The 20419-nt window shown below is 39.4% G+C and overlaps 1 protein-coding gene across 1 annotated transcript; it reads left to right on the forward strand.

Annotated features, from left to right (window-relative positions):
• Positions 1–1041: 1041 nt before the first annotated feature.
• On the forward strand, positions 1042–15307 carry LOC136449886 (uncharacterized). The gene is made up of 27 exons (XM_066450117.1): positions 1042–1236; positions 1340–1405; positions 2489–2575; positions 3071–3127; positions 3242–3306; positions 3404–3570; positions 4201–4262; positions 4347–4430; positions 4570–4726; positions 5223–5338; positions 5741–5869; positions 9020–9091; positions 9192–9287; positions 9365–9442; positions 9866–9994; positions 10120–10296; positions 10391–10591; positions 10677–10790; positions 10874–11121; positions 11333–11375; positions 11451–11699; positions 12230–12454; positions 12943–13034; positions 13471–13699; positions 13821–14177; positions 14642–14715; positions 14806–15307. The coding sequence occupies exons 1-27, from the start codon at positions 1135–1137 to the stop codon at positions 14909–14911; spliced, it is 3582 nt and encodes a 1193-aa protein (XP_066306214.1). The 5' UTR covers positions 1042–1134; the 3' UTR covers positions 14912–15307.
• The last annotated feature ends 5112 nt before the right edge of the window (positions 15308–20419 follow it).

Below are 20419 nucleotides of genomic sequence, written 5' to 3' on the forward strand. Positions count from 1 at the left end.
AGAAGCTATCATTATCTATTAATCGGTATTTATCATCTGGACTATAAATAAGTGCCGATGGAGCATCGTTTGGACCATAGTGGATGTTGGTCTCTTGCCCTGGATAAGTTTTCAAAGCATGTTAGAATTTGTAGCTACATGCCTGCATGTACCCTGTCGCACATATACATACATGCACCCTTCGTTATATATATATATATATATATATATAATATTAAGTTTTACGAACTATTGAATTTAATTAAGTTTTAATACAATGAATTATGGAGCGTAGTGGGATAAGGAAATCTAGATGGGAGCACACATGACATGATATTTGTATAGATAAGATCAAGTGTCACGAACACGATTGAGTGACATTTTTGTTCATACTAAATAGTATTAAGTACGATATGATGGTATGACACTTGTGTTTTCATCTAAGTCACTTCAGCATCATCAGTGTAGACTAATTGTAAAAGATGACGAGAGCATTTAATCTAGGCACCATGAGATAGAGAATGAATTTAGAAAAATATGAAACTAGTTTCATAGTTTTTTGAGCTAAATCAAAGTTTATATGACTTTTTAATATTAATTAAATATTTTTTCAAAAAGTATTTGCAAATATCTTTTTTGAAAATATTGTATAGCCCGATTTACCCCCTAAACTATGAGCAGAGTTTGATTTACCCCTTTTAACTGACGTAACGCTATATAGGATGGACCGTCATCAAACCCATCTAGGATGCAAAACAAAAAAAATTGAGGAAGGTAAAAAAACCGTTTTGTAGATGAGCAAGGCAAATCGAACCACTGTAAAAATTGATGGGATAAAAAATGAAAAGACTTTTTCCGAAAGAAAATTGTTGTCGGGGCATCTGGGCATGGCTTCATTTTGTCAAGCCCATTGTCCCAGCCCAACCCGATGGCCTACATGTACACTACACCCAAGCCCCAGAAAAAGCCCATTGCCCCAGAAAAAAAAAGCCCATTCCCACACCACAGGGCATAGGTCCACAGCGGTCCAAGCGTGTGCTAGCAAAATCAATCAAACTCCACTGCTACCACTATTACACACCGCCCCGGCAAATCGCGATCTCGTCGTCGTCTCCTCTGGTGGCATGCTCCGCTTCCGCTAGATCCGATCTATCTATGGATCCCCGCCGTCTCCCCATCCTCCTCTCCCTCCTGCTCGCCTTCTTCTCCGCCGTTGCCGCCTCTGACGAGATCCACGGGTGCGGCGGCTTCGTCGAGGTCGGTGTTCCTCATGTTGCTCGATCTCCGTGTGCAGTGTGTTTCACTTTGGTTAGGTGTGGCTTGTTACACTGATGCGACTTGGTGTTTTTGATGTTTTCAGGCGAGCTCTGGCTTGGCCAAGTCGAGGAAGGCGTCGGATTCCAAGCTCGATTACTCCGACATCACGGTATGCCGTCCACTCCCGCCCTCGTCAGTTTTTATATCTTGGGACTGTCTTATCCCATCACGTAGACTTGAAGTTGAAGCTTTGTAGTTGCACTCAGCTAGCTGTCCTTGGCTATCGAGCTTTGGCTGGTATTTTTATGCTTGATTCGGATAGTCTAAACATACACTTGCTTGAGGTCGTTCACTTGAATTGGACCTCATGGAGAGCTGACCACGTTCTGGTTGCATGATGCTGAGTTGCCGCCGCTGCTCAAACAACTATCTTACTTTCGGATTGCCTGTTGTTCCGTGGTATTCCGATCACTGTCATACGGGTTTACCTGATTGGGTTTAGCGAGTCTACATTCTATCCAGACCATTTATAATTACAATTAGGGCACAAAATGTTGCCCTGCTGGTGTTTTGAGGACTGAAACCATGCTTGTACATAGTGATTTCTTGTTTCTGGTAACTTTGGTGATTGCTGGACACCAATCATGCCGGGGGTGATTTGAATGCTCAGACTCAAAATCCAATTAGGCAACAGATGAACTTTGTGTTAGTTTCATGTATTTGGTGGTTCATGATGGTCAGAATGCTGTAAATGTTTGAAATTCATTTGACGTCTGCTGTAATTTTCTTGAGGTTCACTTTAAGATTAATAGTTGGTGTGTACTCCATAGTCACTTGATTAATTATCTTTAAGAGTTTATACTACTACTAGTTAAGTACTCCATGATTTTCTCTGTGCTATCAGAATTGATACTCACCAAGCAATGAATTACCCATTTTTTTCCACTCCTATAAAGGTGTATGCAGTATGTCTCACCAGGCTGTTGTTGACCCCTTTTTATTCACTCCTAAGAGTGTGCAGTATGCTGCAGATGGATATTTTCATCTCTCGTATAGTGACATATGCAAACTTTAGTCTGTAGAGATTAATATTACTTTTAAGACCTGACTATTGTTGTAGGGTTGCTCTATTTGTGTCTGTGCATATTCCGTTAATCATGCTTGTGCTTGGGCCTTGGTGCATATGCTTTTATGTTTATTTATGATTTGCACTAAACCTCGAACTGATTCCTCTCTTAACTTTCTGTATCAGGTTGAGCTCTGCACTGTTGATGGTTTGGTTAAAGAAAGCACACAGTGTGCTCCTAATGGCTACTATTTTATCCCAGTCTATGATAAGGTATCTTTGTGTTTTTTATTTGCTTTAGTTCTGGATTGTCTTTTATGTGTTCTCATTTTATTTACATATACATATAATTTTATTGCAAGTAGGAGCAAGGGTTAAAGGGCACTACACCCTTCTGTCACAAAACATGTTTTGTTTTGTCTACTGTCAGCATGTTGCCCTGTTTAAGCTTTTATCATCAATATCCTTTTTAATATTTCAATTGAACTTCTAGAAATAGTATAGCCTGATCTTCCTTTAAAAAATAGTTTCATACTATTACATCATTGATATATTTTGTATATATTTATACTAATTATAGTGATCAAGGTATGTAAGCTCCTAATGAATATTGCCAAGATAGTTATTCTGTGACTGTATGACATCCAAAACAGCACCTATTTTTTTACTGGAGGAAGTAGCTAAGATCATAATTTTGATATTCTCTCCCATTGTCACTAAATTAAATTTTATCTCTGATATTTATGCTTGTCGCTTTTGTCACCACAGGGTTCGTTCATGGTCAGAGTTAAGGGGCCCAAGGGATGGTCATGGAAGCCCGAAACTGTAAAATAATTCCTTGACTGAATCTTTCCTTCATTTCCCTTGTTATCTTTGTCTTTACTAAGCACTAAGTGCATTTGTTCTTTTGTTGGATGACATGTTCACCTAACACTTCAGGTTCCTGTCATCGTTGATCACAATGGGTGCAATGGAAATGAGGATATAAATTTCCAATTCACTGGGTGTGTTCCTTTAGCTGTTTAGTTTATTTTTTGTGTGAACAAGAATCACATTGAAACTTCAACTGTTAATGCATGCATAATTGCATACACCATGCAGGTTTATGATATCCGGTAAAGTAGTGGGAGCTGTTGGTGGTAAGAGCTGCTCAAAAGGGGGAGGACCTGCTGGTGTGAAAGTTGAGCTGATGACAGATTCTGATGAGTTGATTGCATCTGCTTCGACGTCATCATCAGGAGAATATTCATTTACAAACATAATTCCAGGTTTTTCCTTAGTGTCCTTACTATACACGTAAAATTGGTATGTATATGTCACATGCAGTTGTTAGGTAGTTCTAGTTCTACCTAACAAAAAAAAGTTATATATGATATGGTTCCATTTTTAGCCACTAATGTGATATTTTTGTTTACAAATTCTACCATAAATACTGAGAATGAGTAATTTACTTATTTTGCAATAGCATTTTTGTTACTTTGAAAGTGTGAAATTTGGAATCTGCTTTGATTTGAATTTGACTGAATTCTTACTTTTCCACTGGAAAGTAGGGAGATAATCCTTTCATGACCTGCTCGCCAGGTTTCAAATGCCCAAAATATGCCCCCTATGCTCAGCACCTCATACAATCATGGACCATCTAACTTGTTTGTGGTCCTGTCTCCCCTCTCCACGTCCAGCACCTTGGACCACCACATCCCATCAGCCTCTTTATCACCACAGACCATTGGTTTAGTAATATGAGAATGCTGAGTGGGTTATAATTTATTTTCTGATTATTTCTTGATTTCATGTTATGTGCCTCTGCATTATTAGTGGCCTTAGACTAATATTGTAAAAAACAGTTTTCCCCCACAAAGCCATTGTGTTTTCTCCTTATGTTTATGCTCCTTTTCCAGGGGGTTACAGATTACGTGCTTCTCATCCTGATTATGAAATCGAGTTGAGGGGCTCACCAGAGGTTAAGATCATGCATGCTTTCCATTGGATGGGATGTTGTTACAATGATCTTATTGTCTTACACAGTACATTTTATTATGTACAGGTTGACTTGCGATTTGGAAATGTCGTGGCAGATGATGTCTTCTTTGTATCTGGATATGACATTTATGGCACTGTGGTTGCACAGGTTGGAAGCTGAATGGTTCTTTTATTGATAATAACTAACACTACAACCACATGATTGCATGTCTGTTTTAAATTTTGATCCGCATTGTTTAGCAAATGAATTCTTATGTTGAACGTATTCTATGCATTTTCTTTGCCAGGGAAATCCGATAGTGGGAGTCCACCTATATTTGTATTCAATTGATGTAACGGAGGTCCCTTGTCCACAAGGTTTCAGTGATGCACCCAGGGAAGGTGCTCTTTGCCATGCAATATCTGGTGCTGATGGGAAGTTCACGTTTAGATCACTACCTTGTGGTAAGTTGATAATTTATTGAACTAATAAAATGTCACCTTAGTGCAATGGAATCATTATGTCAAATTTCTTCGTGAAAGTTGTTCAGGATTTCCTGTTGGCAATTGACACATGTACATTGGATGTCTTAAAGTGCATCAATACATGAAGTGTCATTTTAAATACCTCTGCTCATCTAACTATAAAGTAACAAATAGCCAGCTATAGCTGTTTTATACAGTGTACCGCTATTTGTACTCATGTTGAATTTAGCTCTTTTAGCCCGGTATAGCCTGGTTTTAGCCTTAGGAGAACCCCTACCGCTAAATGCGTATAGCCCGCTATTTTAAACAAACCAATTACCAAATATACCACAAAACTGATTCCTTGTATTCATGCAGCACCAATGGTAAACACTTTAATTGTTTGGTCCTGTTCATTGGGAATCCTGTTCTGCTCTTTCTGGGTCCCTAACTCCCTATATGACGTTACTTGTTTACTGTTTTCTGTTATATGCAGGTAGCTATGAGCTGTTGCCATACTACAAGGGGGAGAACACCGTCTTTGATATTTCACCATCTTTACTTCCTGTTTCTGTTGAGCATAGTCATTTGACCATTCCCCAAAAATTCCAGGTACTGCCTGAAATTGATTCACATCTTATAGTTTCAGGTATAGAAGTTTCAGTGAAAGTAGTTTGCCTCAGGATGATGAAAAATAAATATCTATTATTCATTCGAGGAAAAAATTATTTGTATTTAAGCACCTGTTGGATAAGCCTTTATGCATTCAGAATAAAAGGTAGTAGAAATGACACATGGATATACAAATAGAGAAGTATACATGATTCTATTAGTCAAAGCTGTCGCAAGGTTGGCTGGGCATAAGTGTTTGTATTGTATGACAGTTGTAGGCTCTTTTTTTTTTTCCGATTTAACCGATTGATATTCATTCATATGCTCTATTTTTGTTTGTCTTCCTCCTGGATTGTCCATGATTACTAACTTCTTAAGAATTTCTTGTATAAATTTAACTAGGTTACTGGGTTTTCTGTTGGAGGGCGTGTTATTGATGGTTATGGTGCTGGTGTGGAGAGTGCCAATGTTGTAGTTGATGGGCAGTTGAGAGCCATAACAGATAGTCTCGGATACTACAGACTTGATCAGGTATTAGACTGATTTTATTTGACATATAAAAACTATCATATATGTTGATCTTTGAAGTCCATTCTCATGTTAATGTCACCTTCTCTTTGTGCATTCATGCCCACAACTGTTTTCTTTTTTGTTATGATGAACTTACCCTAATCGTTCTATGACTTGGTTTCTTTGTTATTCAATATGGTGTTTGTGGTGCAATCTAGCAATTTGCAAGATGATGATAATATTTAAGCATTACTTATTGATATTTGACAGTGAAAAGTAACATAATTAATTAACTGCAAAAAGGGAAGAGAAAATTATGAACTCAGTTTAGTGGGTCAACATACGTCTCATATAGAAGCTGCGAGTTTATATTATGTCTTGCATAGATATTAATTGAGATGCCCAAAATCGAAGTGTCTGTATTTTTAATGCTTATGAGCGATACTAATAAGCTAAATTCTACTGCATATTGAAATAGGACAAGACAAGTAAGGTAATACCTGATATATGTTTCGTTAGAGTCTGATTGGTTGCCTGCATTAGAGGCTATCCAGGCTAGTGGGCTGCAAACTTCTGGTGTTTGGTTGCCTGTATAGGGCCTTATACAGGCTTGCACGCTGCTTAAAGCATCATGTGGGCTGCATCCACAAAAACACAAGTGGTGGGCATACTAGGCTATGCAGGCCGCGCCAGTGCAGCTTCTGCCCCTGCCCCTGCACCTGCAAGGGCCGCACCTGCATCAGCTTTTGCAGCAATTCGCAAGGGTATCTCTGATACACTCACCTGTGTCGCCCTCGCTCACTCTCGCCAACATTGGCACTCTTCCCAAATTGCTCCGCCCTTGCTCTCGTTCTCTTTTGGTCCCTGTGTCTCCTCTGTCGCCGTTGTTCAATTCATTGTTGGAGACGCAGAACACCAAATTGATTGTCCATCCTAGTCACGTTCTCTTCCCTCAGTATTCTCATCTCAATTCACTTCCAGTAGCTGCTGAATTGTAACCCTAGTAGTGCGAGAGATGGTGCAAAGGGACCATCTCGTTCGAGCTGTGAGTACGGCAGCGGTGTTGAACCTCAAGTAGTGGTTTGCTGGTCCTCGATGACCTCTGCCATGGGTCCTCCTCACGTCACCTCCCTCACCTTTGCTCAATTTAGCATACGCTCTCCTGATGATGCACCATAGCCCACATGCTTCACTTTGGGGCATAAGCGCTCCCTAAGCGGTGCCGGCACTTGGGCAGGTGCGGATGCGCGTGCAAGCGGCAATTGCTGCGCCGCGGGTGGGCACCAGGCACTGCCAGTGCCCGGTGGGGAGTCGCAGGCGGGCGTCGCTGTGGTGGAGCAGCAGCTGCCGGCTCGCGCTGCTCAGGTGGAGGAGTGGCGCACAGGCGGAGGAGAGCAGAGGTGCGGCGGCGCGCATGCGGAGGAGCAGAGCGGGGGCGCGCAGGTGGAGGAGAGCAGAGGAGGGGCGGCGCGCAGGTGGAGGAGCAGAGGAGCGGCGGCGCGGCCTTGTGAGAGCGAGGACTGCCAACGGTGGTGGCTGCCTGTTAGGGCATCGTTGGGTGTTATAATGTTTAGATGGGCTAGTGGGCTTCCTCTCTTGATGGGCCGAGTGGGCTGTTATGGTACTGCTCTTCCTTTTCTATTAACTCTCACATTTATGCAACTAAATCTCTTGATTTGTAGTTAGTGTGTAAACGCTTAAGCGACGCTTAGAACGCTTAAGCCCGCTGAAGCGCTAAGCGGCGGGTCACCGCTCGCTAAGCGCTTAACGTTTTTTTTAACTTTGTCAGGAAGTCGATGTATTGGAAGAATTTTCATACAGTGTAACTTTGTGATTGTTACTTCTGGTTATAGTTTCGTGTGCTTATTGTTACTTCTCGTAGCTTGATTGCAATTTCAAAGAGATCCCTACTGTATAAACATGTTTCAGTTTTGAGCATAAAAATCTGTTGTTTTGGTCTACGACACACACGATTATAATTGTCCCTTGGTTGAAACTTGTTTTTGTGAACTGAAACCTTGGCATCGTGACTTCTTGAGTATTTCTGTAGACGTAAACCTTGGTACTGAACTTCATGAGTATTGATTGGCTTCAAAATCTTTGGTTACAGTCAGTGCTCAAGGATTCAGATTTTGTCATGTGAGCTATTCTAAATCAGTCTGATGCACTTGTGCACCGAGATTGAGGAGAGAATGGATAGTATGGTTATAAAAGTTAAAACTTAAAAGGGCCTTCCTAGGTTGGTAATCTCACCATGAAGCTCAACTTGGTGAACACATGTGGTCCAATCCAAGCAACCAAATACAATCTTTTGCATGCATCAATGCAGTCCAACCCCTTATGCAACCGACCAATCATAGGCTAACCTAGTCCAAAGAGCCCTGTGCAACACAACCAAACACCACCATAATGCATTCAATTAGCCTGGCTTGGCTTGGCCTGCATTAGCCCTTATGCAGGCTTAGGCTTGTCCAAGCAACCAAACAGACCCTTAGCTACCTCTTTGTTATTCAAGCACAAGTACCATATACAAATTAGTTCTTTCTGCAATTTACAGAAATAAACAAAGCAATGAGGCCAAAAAAAAAGAGAGAGGAAAGAATGGATTACGTGGTAGAAGACAAACCAAACATAGTACCTGATTATTAACCTGTAAAAATAAGTGAGCTACCAGATTCATGCACCAAACCATTTCACTCTGATCTTGTTATAAGTAGGAAGGGGTAACAGGTGGAGGCGTACTCGACCTCAAACAGAGGCTCTGAGCAACCTGATTAAGTGGAATTGAGTCTATTGCTTTCTTGATTACAATGACTCAGCCGATACTCTATATAGAGGCAGCTCTACTCCCTGTCTTACAACCTGCTACTTCTCCTATCTGAAATGGACTCTGAACTAATTCTGAGAGAAGCTAAACTGACGCTTACAACTAGGCTTTGGCCACTTGTGGACACCGCTCCCTCCTTGGGACGTGCATATGCCTTGCTGATGAAAGCGTCCACATCACCATTCAAATGGGAAGGGTTCATAATTGTGTTTTCACCATCACTTGCTCCCTCAAATTCAACCGTTTTATAGTTTGTGCACCGGCTCAGTGCAGCACTTAAATCTAACCCATTAGTATCAGGTCCTCATTTGTAATAAATTGTCATCTGTGCTGCCCTTGTGTAGGTTACATCCAAGAAGTATACTATAACTGCTGAGAAGGATCATTATAAGTTCAACCGTTTGGAGAATTTTATGGTAATATTAAGTTTGCTTGGGGGAATCTTATCTTCAGTTAGATCTACAGCTCAAATGCCTCGGGTTTCATGTTTTAACTAAATACATTCTTTTCCATTAGATTTTACCAAATTTGGCCAGTATTGATGATATCAGATCAGTTAGATATGATGTATGTGGTATTGTTCGAACAGTTACTCCGAATTCAAAAGCAATGGTACTATCTTAATCCTTCCTTTTGTTTTGTTGAGATCACTTCAAAAACTATCCTTACAATTGTGATGGGATTGGTAGGTTACTTTAACACATGGACCAGAAAATGTAAAGCCACAGCGGAAATTAGTGGGTGAAAATGGACAATTTTGCTTTGAGGTATGTGTTCTCCCCCTTCTTTTTGCCTCCTTGCAAAAAAATATATTATACTATTACCTGGTAATGTGTAAGTCCTTTGAGCGTGGCTAACTTTTCTGTATGAATATATAAGTTATGCATTATGTATTGCAATTTAAACTTGTGTGGTGATCTTAATTTTCAGAGTGGTCCTATCTTCCATGCTATTATGTTTAATTTAACAATAGCAAGGGGTATCTCACACTGACAGGCTGTCAAGACTTGTGTTGATAGGAATATATGAATATATAAAATTCCAGTTTCAATAATTGTTTATATCCTTGTGAATTATGGTCTTATCTTGGCATGAACCAGTATACGCTGCTAATAGCTTCTATACTGAATCTTGATTTAAGCCTTAGATGGCATTATTACTAATTATGCTTTCTTTGTTGCACTCTGCAGGTTCCTGCTGGTGAATACCAGTTATCTGCATTACCTGTAGATTCCGAACGTTCTTCTAGTCTTATGTTTTCACCAGGATCTATTAGCATCAATGTAAATAGCCCGTTGCTTGATCTGGAATTCTCTCAGGTAGACATGAGCATTACTTTACCCCATGTTTTCCTTAGAAATACTGTGTTAGCTTCCATTCAAGCTTGATAGATGCATTCTAGGTTGAGATAATATCTGAGAGGATTATATCTCTTTGTTGGCAGTCACAAGTCAATGTTCATGGTAAAGTCTCATGCAAAGAGCAATGCAACCAGAACATTCTGGTCTCGCTTGTTAGATTTGCTGGCGGTGTTGAGCAGGAAAAGAAGACAACTACATTGGAGCAAGATAATGTCAGTTTTGTGTTCAAGAAAGTATTTCCTGGAAAATATCGTGTAGAGGTAAGATCTTGTGTGATAGTCACTGTAAAAAAAATTACTCTTTACATGTAGAGTGTCTTTCTAGTCTTTACTATTTTCAATATATTCCTTCTAGGTGAAGAATTCTTTACCTGAGGGCTCAGCTAAGGATGATTGGTGCTGGGACCAAAGTACCTTGAATATAGATGTTGGTACTGATGATGTGAGAGACATTGTGTTTGTACAAAAAGGCTACTGGATTGAGCTAGTTTCAACTCATGATACTAAAGCTTATATTCAGCAGCCAGATTCTTCTAGACTTGATTTGTCGATAAAGGTCCTACCTCACAACTAGAGAAATCTACATTCTTTTTTATCAATGGAACCTTCATTTGACACAATCCTCTTTTCTTCTTGAACAGAAAGGATCTCAAAGGATTTGTGTTGAAACTTCAGGGCAACATGAGATTCATTTAACTAATCCATGTATTTCCTTTGGGAGTTCGTCTGTTTTGTTTGATACAGCTAATTCGGTGGTAAGTTTTTTTTTCCCTACTTTACAAGATATATTCCTGCAAGGTTCTTTTTGGCACCCTAACATTGAAAGTTTATCTTTTAGCCGATTCATATCAGCGCAAAGAAGTATCTTGTAAAAGGTGAAATCCATGTGGACATGAGCTCCCTTCAGGAAAACATTGATTCCAAGGATATAGTCGTGGATGTCTTGAAGAGTGATGGCAGTTTCATAGAAAAGATATCCACTTCACTTGTTCTTGGAAAGGATAACCAAAATGACTTTACTGCCTTTGAGTACTCTATTTGGGCTGACCTTGGGGAGGACTTCATCTTTGTCCCCCATGATTCTAGGTACTGTTCCATTATCCTTTTTTATTATTGTCCTTAATCAGAATTTGTCTCTAATTTTGTTGGCAACTAAAAAATTGTTCTGCCTTGGACCCTTGTTTTACCTTTATTGCAGACTGCTTTATTTTGTTCTTTTTTGAAGATTGCTTTTCTTTGATCAGCAAATAGTCATGTAAATGAATTTATTATACTGACATGATTTGCATATTTGCAGCACTGGAAGGAACAAGGTCCTATTTTATCCAGCAAGACAGCAGGTGAGTTACAGTCAATAAGTAAACTTCTTTTTATTTGAAACCATTGTTCTAATTATTTTATCATTTAAACTGCAGTATTCAGTGTCTATGAATGGATGCCAAGATACCGTTCCTCTAGTCACTGCAAAAACTGGTCTATACCTTGAAGGATCAGTGTTACCTGCAACTTCTGATGTTGACATCAAGATTCTAGCAGCTGGAAAGAGCAACTACGCCCATCTGAACAAAGGGGATGTAGCAACTGAGACAAAGACAGATTCTGAAGGATCATTTTTTGCAGGTCCTTTGTATGATGACATAGCATATAAAGTTGAAGCTTCAAAGGTTTGTATTACACTTTGAGCATACCTATTTGGAGTAAAAAATATTACTAACATTTATACAAAAAGTACTAACATTTATGAAACTGAATAAGTACCATTGGGTTAAGCACGGAATATATTTTCATAGTGTACCTATTTGGAGTAAAAAATATTGATAATATTTTCTATAAAGTTGGTAAAAAATTGAGCAAGTTTGACTCAATCGAAACCCAGAATTGCATCCTTTTTGAGACGGAGGTAGTACAACACAACGGTGTACTGTTCGTGCAAGAGCATCACTGTCTTTACATTCTGTTTTAGATAATGGAAATAAACTTGCGGCCTCTGCTTCATGAACACATGTGGCCTAGTACATAGTAGAAAGTTGCAGCATTAAACTGAAAATTCAACCTTTAACCAGTAATTGCAAAAGTGGTGTTTTGTTGAATATAAGTTGCAGCATTAAACTGAAAATTCAACCTTTAACCAGTAATTGCAAAAGTGGTGTTTTGTTGAATATCCTATCTGATATCATTTTTCACCTTCATGCAGGATGGTTACCATCTCAAGCAAACTGGCCCATACACCTTTTCTTGTCAGAAGCTTGGTCAGATATCAGTGCGGATTTATGGTGAAAATTCAGAGCTTTTACCTTCAGTATTATTATCTTTGAGTGGCGAGGAAGGGTACAGAAATAACTCAATTAGTAGTTCTGGTGGAACTTTCACCTTTGACAACTTGTTTCCTGGAAGTTTCTATCTCCGACCACTTCTAAAGGTGCTTTGTTTTTCTGTGCGCTCTTTCAGTCAATCTTCTTTTTTTATTGATAACACAGTCAATCTTCTTTGTGTTTCTTCTGCTAAATAACACAAAAGGAACTTGCCATAAATGGTTAATTTGGATCTGCAACATTTATCCTATCAGTGGCCATTCCATGTTTATTATATGTAGTTTTATTTATGTGATTTTCTTCTGACTGAAGTTTCCATCAAGTCTCTAAGATATATAATATTTAATGTATGAGTTTTCAAAATTTACAATTTCTTCTAAATATCCCTGATTTGGGTTGAGTTTCAGCTTAGGAGATTCTGTCACCACATAAACTTTTAGTCAGTTCATATTTGGACACAGCTGTAGAAATTCGAAATCAGTGCATCCAAGGATTCAGCATAAAATGTGTATCAAGTCTTTGAAAAGTAACTTAAGTTGTAGAATTATATTCAATTTTCTGGAGAGCTGCTAATGGTTTGATATTTCTGCTGTAGGAATATAAATTCAATCCGTCAGCAGTAGCTATTGATCTTAATTCTGGAGAGTCTAGGGAGGCTGAATTTCGTGCAACTAGAGTGGCTTACAGGTTTGGTTCACTGTCTATTTATTCTCTTATGTCTTGCTTTGAATGCAAAGAAACACAGTAGCAGCTTGCAGAAAGTTCGTGTCCTTAACTCCACAATGAGACATTCTTTAAATTATAATCTCTGTATTTATTACTATATTCCACCATTTATGGATTCATAGGAGGATCAGTTCTAGCTACCCAACAAAGGTTACTACACCCACGTTAGTGTCTGACTGATAATGTTGAATTATGGATACCTTGCTTAACCCATCCTGTTATTTAATAGTTTTGTTGTATGGTTCCCACATCATGTGCACACAAAGCTCTTAGTGGTCAGTTAGGATAAGGTCCATGCTGGTGCTTGAAAACTATTGCTGTGAATATGCATTACTAAGTCTTAATTGTGGTCGCTGGCCAATCTTACGATACTAACTCTGATGATATTTCAATGTAGTGCCATGGGTTCTGTAACACTATTAACTGGCCACCCAAAGGAGGGTGTTTTTGTTGAAGCAAGATCTGAATCCACAGGTTTTTATGAGGAAGCTACCACAGATTCTTTTGGTAGGTTTCGTCTTAGAGGACTTGTGCCTGGATCAACTTACTCTATAAGAGTGGTTGCAAAAGATAATCTTCGGTTTGCAGCAGTTGAGCGTGCTTCACCTGAATATTTGTCTGTTAATGTAAGTCTAACACAAGCATTCATTGCACGTTCTGCTTGCAGCATATCATATTCTCAGTTATGAATGAGGAACTTCTTGTGCTCCTTTTATTGTTTATGCTTAACAGCATTTGCATTTCTAGGTTGGTCGTGAAGACATAACTGGTATTGATTTTGTGGTTTTTGAACGCCCGGAAGTAACAATCTTGAGTGGTCATGTGGAAGGAGATGGCATTGATACATTACAGCCACATCTCTCTGTTGAAATCAGATCAGCAGCAGACCCTTCTAGAGTAGAATCTGTACTTCCTGTTCCTCTTTCGTACTACTTTGAAGTGCGAGATTTGCCCAGGGGCAAGCATCTTGTTCAGCTTCGATCTGGCCTTCCATCACATACACATAGGTTTGAATCAGAGTTAGTTGAAGTAGATCTGGAAAAGGAACCCCAAATTCATGTTGGCCCCCTCAAATATAAAACTGAAGAGCGTCATCAAAAGCAGGTAACTTATCCACAAAAGTTGCATGAGCATTAGTGTTCTCTTGACATTGTAATTTTGCATTCTCAAACTTGAAGAGATGAAATCAGTAGTTATCCTGAACATGAGGGGTATTAAATATTGATGTCCTCGTTTATACAGCACTGAGATATCTTATGTGCTCTATAATGCAAGAACAGATAATGCTGCAAGCTATCTTTCTCTTTGCATCCTAAATTTACAAATGAGGTAGAAACATATAATATAATTTACCTGAACTCTTGTTTAGTTATGCGGGGATTGGAATTTTGCTGGGGACTGGTGGGGTAAATGGATCAATTCACTACTCATTCCTACTGATTTGGTCTAATGCCTGAACACCCGAATAAAGTGTCAAGTGTACTGGAACGTAAATATGTTAGTGAGTCAAATTTAATTGTATTTTTGTCTGTTTAGGAGATCATATAGTTTTTTTTTGTATGATGAAGGAACTGACCCCAGCACCAGTTTTTCCGCTTGTTGTTGGAGTTTCTGTGGTCGCACTGGTGATCAGTATGCCAAGGTTTGCTGCTATCTTACAGCGAATCTCATGGTGCAACCTTTGGTAACTATGGGTTAGTAACTATTTTCTGTAATGTTTTGATCTGTACAGGTTAAATGACTTGTACCAGAGCGCTGTAGGGATGACTTCTCTGGGTTCGGGGATGGCACCAATCAGAAAGGAGCCACGCAAGAACATAATTAGAAAGAGAGTGTAAACGGCAGATTAGCTTAGCCTTAGGGGTCGAGAAATGAGCACTGACAAATTTGAGCATGTCAAGAGTGGAAATAGCTGCTGGTTTCCCCTCGGGTAATTTTGCCGATGAAAAGGAATCTGACAGTTTTGATACCTATTGAGTTTTGACATTATACTTGCTTCAAGTGTTGACGCCAAAGCTGGGCGTGTAGCTTTTCGATCCAATTGTTGTACGATAGCACTATGTACAGTTATTCAAGCCTTAGATAATGCCGATCATATACTTGTAATCGGGGAAACCACTTTTCTGTTGAGCCTTTTTTACAAGTCATTTGCAATTTCGAGTAAAGTCCACTAGCGGTCTTGACTATGTCATCTCGGTCCCTAAACTCACAATTTGACCGTTCAGATCTTTAAACTTGTTCATCTGTGTCATCTCGGTTTTTAAACTCACAAATCATTTGCTTAGGTCTTCAAACTTGTTTGACTGTATCATCTAGGTCGCTAAACATGCAAATCATTCGTTTAGGTTCTTAAATTTGTTCGGTTGTGTCATCTCGATTCATAAATGTTGTAAATATATTGTAAACTTATAAATTTAATATATATTTATAGAATTATCTAAAAATTATAAATCTAATTTTGTTAGACTCCTTGTAACTTGTACTTTAAATTATAAAAGAAATCACCATGTATTTTCTATTCTTAACTCTGTAGTTAAATGACTAAATAGTCACTTATATTTTATAAATACTAAAAATGTAGTGCCTATTTAGTTATTGAACTATAGAGTTAAAAATAAAAAGTATATGGTGGTTTCTTTTATTCTAATTTAAAGTACATGTTACTAGGAGTCTAACAAAATTAGATTTATAATTGTTGGATAGTTTTATAAATATATATTAAATTCACAAGTTTACAATATTTATGGACCGGGATGATACAACTAAATAAGTTTGAGGATTTAAACGGGTGATTTGCATGTTTGTAGACATAGATGATACAGTCGAACAAGTTTGAGGATCTAAATGAGCGATTTAAGAGTTTAAGGACCGGAATGACATAGATAAACAAGTTTGAGGACCTGAACGGTCGATTTACGAGTTTAAGGACCGGGATGACACAACCGAACAAGTTCAAGGATCGCTGGTGCACTTTACTCTTTTAGAAACTATATAAAGAGAACGAGTTGTTCCATCCTGAATGAACTTTCTCACCATGCACGTTCAAATAGGTTAATCCGAGCGATCCAGGACTAGAGTATATATAATAGAAGTTTGTGGTCACACGTTGTTTGCCCTCTTTGATAGTACAACGACGAAGTAAAACGTGCGCTATGGCCTATGGATCTCTTCACCATTGGGCAGATAGATGTGGATTCGGTGGGTCAGTTCAGGGGCGGGTCCATAGTCATGGTAGGGGGTGCGGCCGCATTCACAAAAAATCAGAAAAATAGTGGTTATGTTTAATTTTTCATCATATATATACACTTACACTATAAAATTCTATAAACCCATAAGACTAACGCACTCCCTTGATTTTGCTGTAGCTCCGTCACTGGGTCAGTTGCATTGGCGGATCCAGGGGGGGGCTGGGGGGGGGCTGCAGCCCCCCCCGGGAGAGTGATTTTGCCTTGATATTACTGTAGAAAAAACGTGATTTCATCGTTAATCTTCGACATTTGTTCTAAATCTCTATTGATTAGCCCCCCCTGAGGTGCTCATCCTGGCTCCGCCACTGGTCAGTTGGATCTGATGAATTGAAAAACCAGCATGGGTGACCACTTCACAGTCTTCAGATTACATATACCCCTCCGCCTCAAGTTTCTACCACCCAGGTCAGATCCTGAGTACGTCAGATCCATGGATGAAATGTGGCATGTTCTGCCCGTGCCAGGTATTTAATGTCCTTTCATATCCGCCTGTATTTTAATTTGAATATTCAATGCCCAATATTAAATCTGAATTCGAATATTTAAGGTTACACATTTGAAACGGAAATATAGTATTATATTAGTAGTATCCAATTATTTCTTGACCCAAATTATCCGTTTGGATCTGTATCTCAATTCCAGATATTTAATGTACTTTCATATCTGCTTGTATTTGAATTTGAATATATGCCCAATATTAAATATGAATTAGAATATTTAAAGTTACATATTTGATATGAAAATATATAGTATTATATTAGTGCCCGACTATTTCTTGACCCAAAGTATCCGTTTGGATCTGTATCGATACACCTGACATTGCCCTATTCACTTGAGCTTATCAGCCAGAATCAGTCTTACTTTTCAGCTATAGGAATAGTATTTTTCTCTCATAACAAATCAACCATACAAATCAGCCGTAGCAGCAATAAGTCCTGTCGAACATGGCCAATATCCTCTGTTAAAATGCCCCAATATCATATGGCCCTGTTTAAGAGTAGGATTATTTCAAATCCTATGTTTTTTCAGTGAAATCGATTCCTATACAATTCTTGTACAACTTATGAAATTCCCGCATTACGGACTCTTAGCTTTGTTTTCTGCTTGACACGTCCCCACACCTGACACCATCCAGTAGTACAACCACATAACTAACTGATTAGTACTATCATCATTCTTTTTTTTTTTTGTTCCTTTTTGAGACAACCTACCCTGTTTACTTGCTTTGACGTGAAGGCTCTGCAAGCGTTTCAAAACGCTAAACGAAAAAGAGCATTGATCTGGTGAGGCATCTATCTGTGTACCGAGCTACCAACCAGCAGCCAACCAACCAAACGTGTCATCTTCTTTTCAATCTTGGCACAACCAAACTTAAGGCAGCGAACTGTACAATTAAAGGAATCATTAGGTCACCGGACTGCTACATGGAGCTAACTAGCTAGACGCACGTTGACACCTACTGGCCTGGTTAGTGGTTCTGTTGGGGGTTGGCGTCAGGGAGCGTTATCCCTGTGCCTGCCCATGTAGTGTTTAACAGCAAGATCGCGACGCGCCGGCGGACCAGTCGCTATACACGGGATGGCATGCATTTGTTTGGTCCAAGCTGCATTGTTCATAACGAAAGACCGGCTGGAACTGGAAGGTTCTCTCAACTAGAAAATGGGAGGAAATCTGTCAAAAATTTATAGGGGAGGTATTGGTCAGCTTGGAGAGAAAGGGCCGAGCAAATAAATTAGCAGTTGACTGATTTGTTAATAAATGGAAGGTTCACTTTTATAAGAAAGGAAACGTTAGAGCAACTCCAAGAGACTCTATATCCTTCCTAATATATATAGAAATAGAGATTTTTGTGAAGAAATATTCTTCAACAGTCTCTTTAACTAGATCTTCAATATAGACGTCCTCTATTTTGGATTTCTCGCTAGCCAAAAATTGAGAGCGACAATGACTCTCTAGAGTGCGCACAAGATATAGAAAAACTATTGGTGGGTACAAAGATAGTTTTGATAGATTTTTACTCAAATGAGTCTCTAAATGGTTATTTAAATAGTATTCTGCTTAAGATAGAAAGTAATCTTCTCACATAGGTCGAGAAACCACCCGAACTCCTACCTCACCTATACACGTCATGTACGGTTGCCCATGTGAGAACCTGGCCGGTTCTTTGACTTATGCTTTGGCGTGGGACAGACAAGTGAAATTTTTTAACCTCAATCCTGTAACACCTTTGGTGTTTTGATCTAGTACTAAAACTTGACATGTCATCATATGCATTGCAAAGCATTCATAAAGTAGAAAATTTTGAATGCATTCACTAAATAAACTTTATTTCATAATGTTGTTATTTTATGTGATGTGATTCAAAACTCTAAATAAAGATCATGACCACAAGGGTCAAATTTCATGTGATCATGTGAGACAATGTGTCAATTGACTCAAATACCCTAATGGGCCATGTTACTGGTCAAAAATCAAAGTTAAGTAAAAAGGTATACAAATCAAATTTGAATTCAAATTCAAACCATAAAAGTCCTTTTTGCCCCTTTTGTCTAATTCAAAATCCATTTGAATTTGGGGTTGTGACAAAAAGCAATGTTGAAGCTTATTTTATAAGGATCAACTTTGGTATTCAAAGTTTTTAAAGTTTACATATAAATTTTGGAGTAATTTTGAAATGATTCAAATGCTCAAATGCACCCCAAATTCAAATTTCAAAATGGAGGTAGAATTTGAAAATATTCCTTGAAGCAAAGTTGTAGAATTTGAAAAGTTAAGCAACTTTCATTTTTGGAGATTTTCAACTTCTTTAGAAAATTTGTGAGTAATTTGCAAAATAAACGCAGTGGCAATTTTGTAAATAATCCAAAAATCAAAACCAAGCCGAGCGCCACCTCCCTGCTTGCCGCCGGTGCCACGCAGCTGCCACCGCCGATCGATTTTCGCCGCTTTCTCGCGCGGTGACACGCAGCAGGCTCCGTGGCGAGCTCGTGCGTGAGCTGTCGACACCAGACGCATCCTTCCCGTCTATAAATAGGAGCACCGCCGCTGTCATCCTCCTTTTCCTCTCTGCTCTACTCCGCCACCGATCAGCTCCGCCGCTCGTCGTAGCCGCCGTCGAACCGCGTCCGTCGTGCCTAGCTACACCAGCGTGATCGCCTCGACCTTGCGCTCCTCTTCGGCTTGCTCGCATCGCTTGGGTTAGCCGGAATCTCCCGGCGCAACGTGTTCTTCCCCGTGACCGGCTGGAGCTCCGCCACGACCGACCTCACCGTGGCCAAGCTGCTCCAGACCGTCTCCGCCTTCACCGAGTCCACCGTCGCGTTCGCGGTGAGCTTCGGAGCGTGATGCTCTCTTCGTTTTACTCTCTACCGCGCTGTAGCCGACGATGTATCGTGCGCCGTCGTGCCCGCGCCACCATGACCGGCGTGGAGCTTTGTCCGGTGCGCCTGCTGCCTTTCTGAGAGGTGGGATAGATTCGCGGGGTAGTATAGATCATGCCGGTGCGGTCTGCCTCGCCGGAGCATCACCGCCGGCGCATTTTGGCCGACCGGTGATGGCAGCGCCGCCGTGTTCTATGTTTGAGTCACTGACATTGCGGGGGCCGGCTGTCAGTGAGAGAGAGAACATTGAGATTTTGATATTTTCTGAATTATGAATAGTGCAACAACTTTGGAAATTTATAGGAAAATAATTAAAGCTCTAAAAATTCTGAAAATTTATGTGTAGCTTTTGTACATGTTCTATTATGGTTTAAAAATATGAAACTTGAAATTTGAATAAATTTTTAATGTTTCAAAATTCAGTCAATTAATTGATAAATGTAATTTCCATGATTTTTGCAGGCCACTGTATAACTCCAAAAATTATGAAATTTGTTTTGGTACACTAAATTGTCATGAGGAAGCTTATATAAAATTTTGAGGTCATTTGGAACAAGTTCATTTTTGGGCTTATTTCCAAATTAATTCAAAAAAAAATGAAAAAATAAAAAATGAATAAAAGCAAACCCTAAGTGTTAGATTAGTGTTTGATCTTGTTTTGGTCATGTTTTGTGACCAGTAGGGTTTCAAGATCAGTTTGGTCAAGTCACTTGTGTGG

Source organism: Miscanthus floridulus, chromosome 5 (genome assembly GCF_019320115.1).
Source record: "Miscanthus floridulus cultivar M001 chromosome 5, ASM1932011v1, whole genome shotgun sequence".
Classification (NCBI taxonomy): Eukaryota; Viridiplantae; Streptophyta; class Magnoliopsida; order Poales; family Poaceae; genus Miscanthus; species Miscanthus floridulus.

Bases quoted from the DNA above. Each gene is read 5' to 3' on its own strand.
- LOC136449886 (XM_066450117.1), top strand. From the start codon at position 1,135: ATGGATCCCCGCCGTCTCCCCATCCTCCTCTCCCTCCTGCTCGCCTTC. The intron at 11,122-11,332 runs GTACTGTTCCAT...GCATATTTGCAG, and splicing joins TTTGTCCCCCATGATTCTAG to CACTGGAAGGAACAAGGTCC. The intron at 14,178-14,641 runs GTAACTTATCCA...TGTATGATGAAG, and splicing joins AAGAGCGTCATCAAAAGCAG to GAACTGACCCCAGCACCAGT.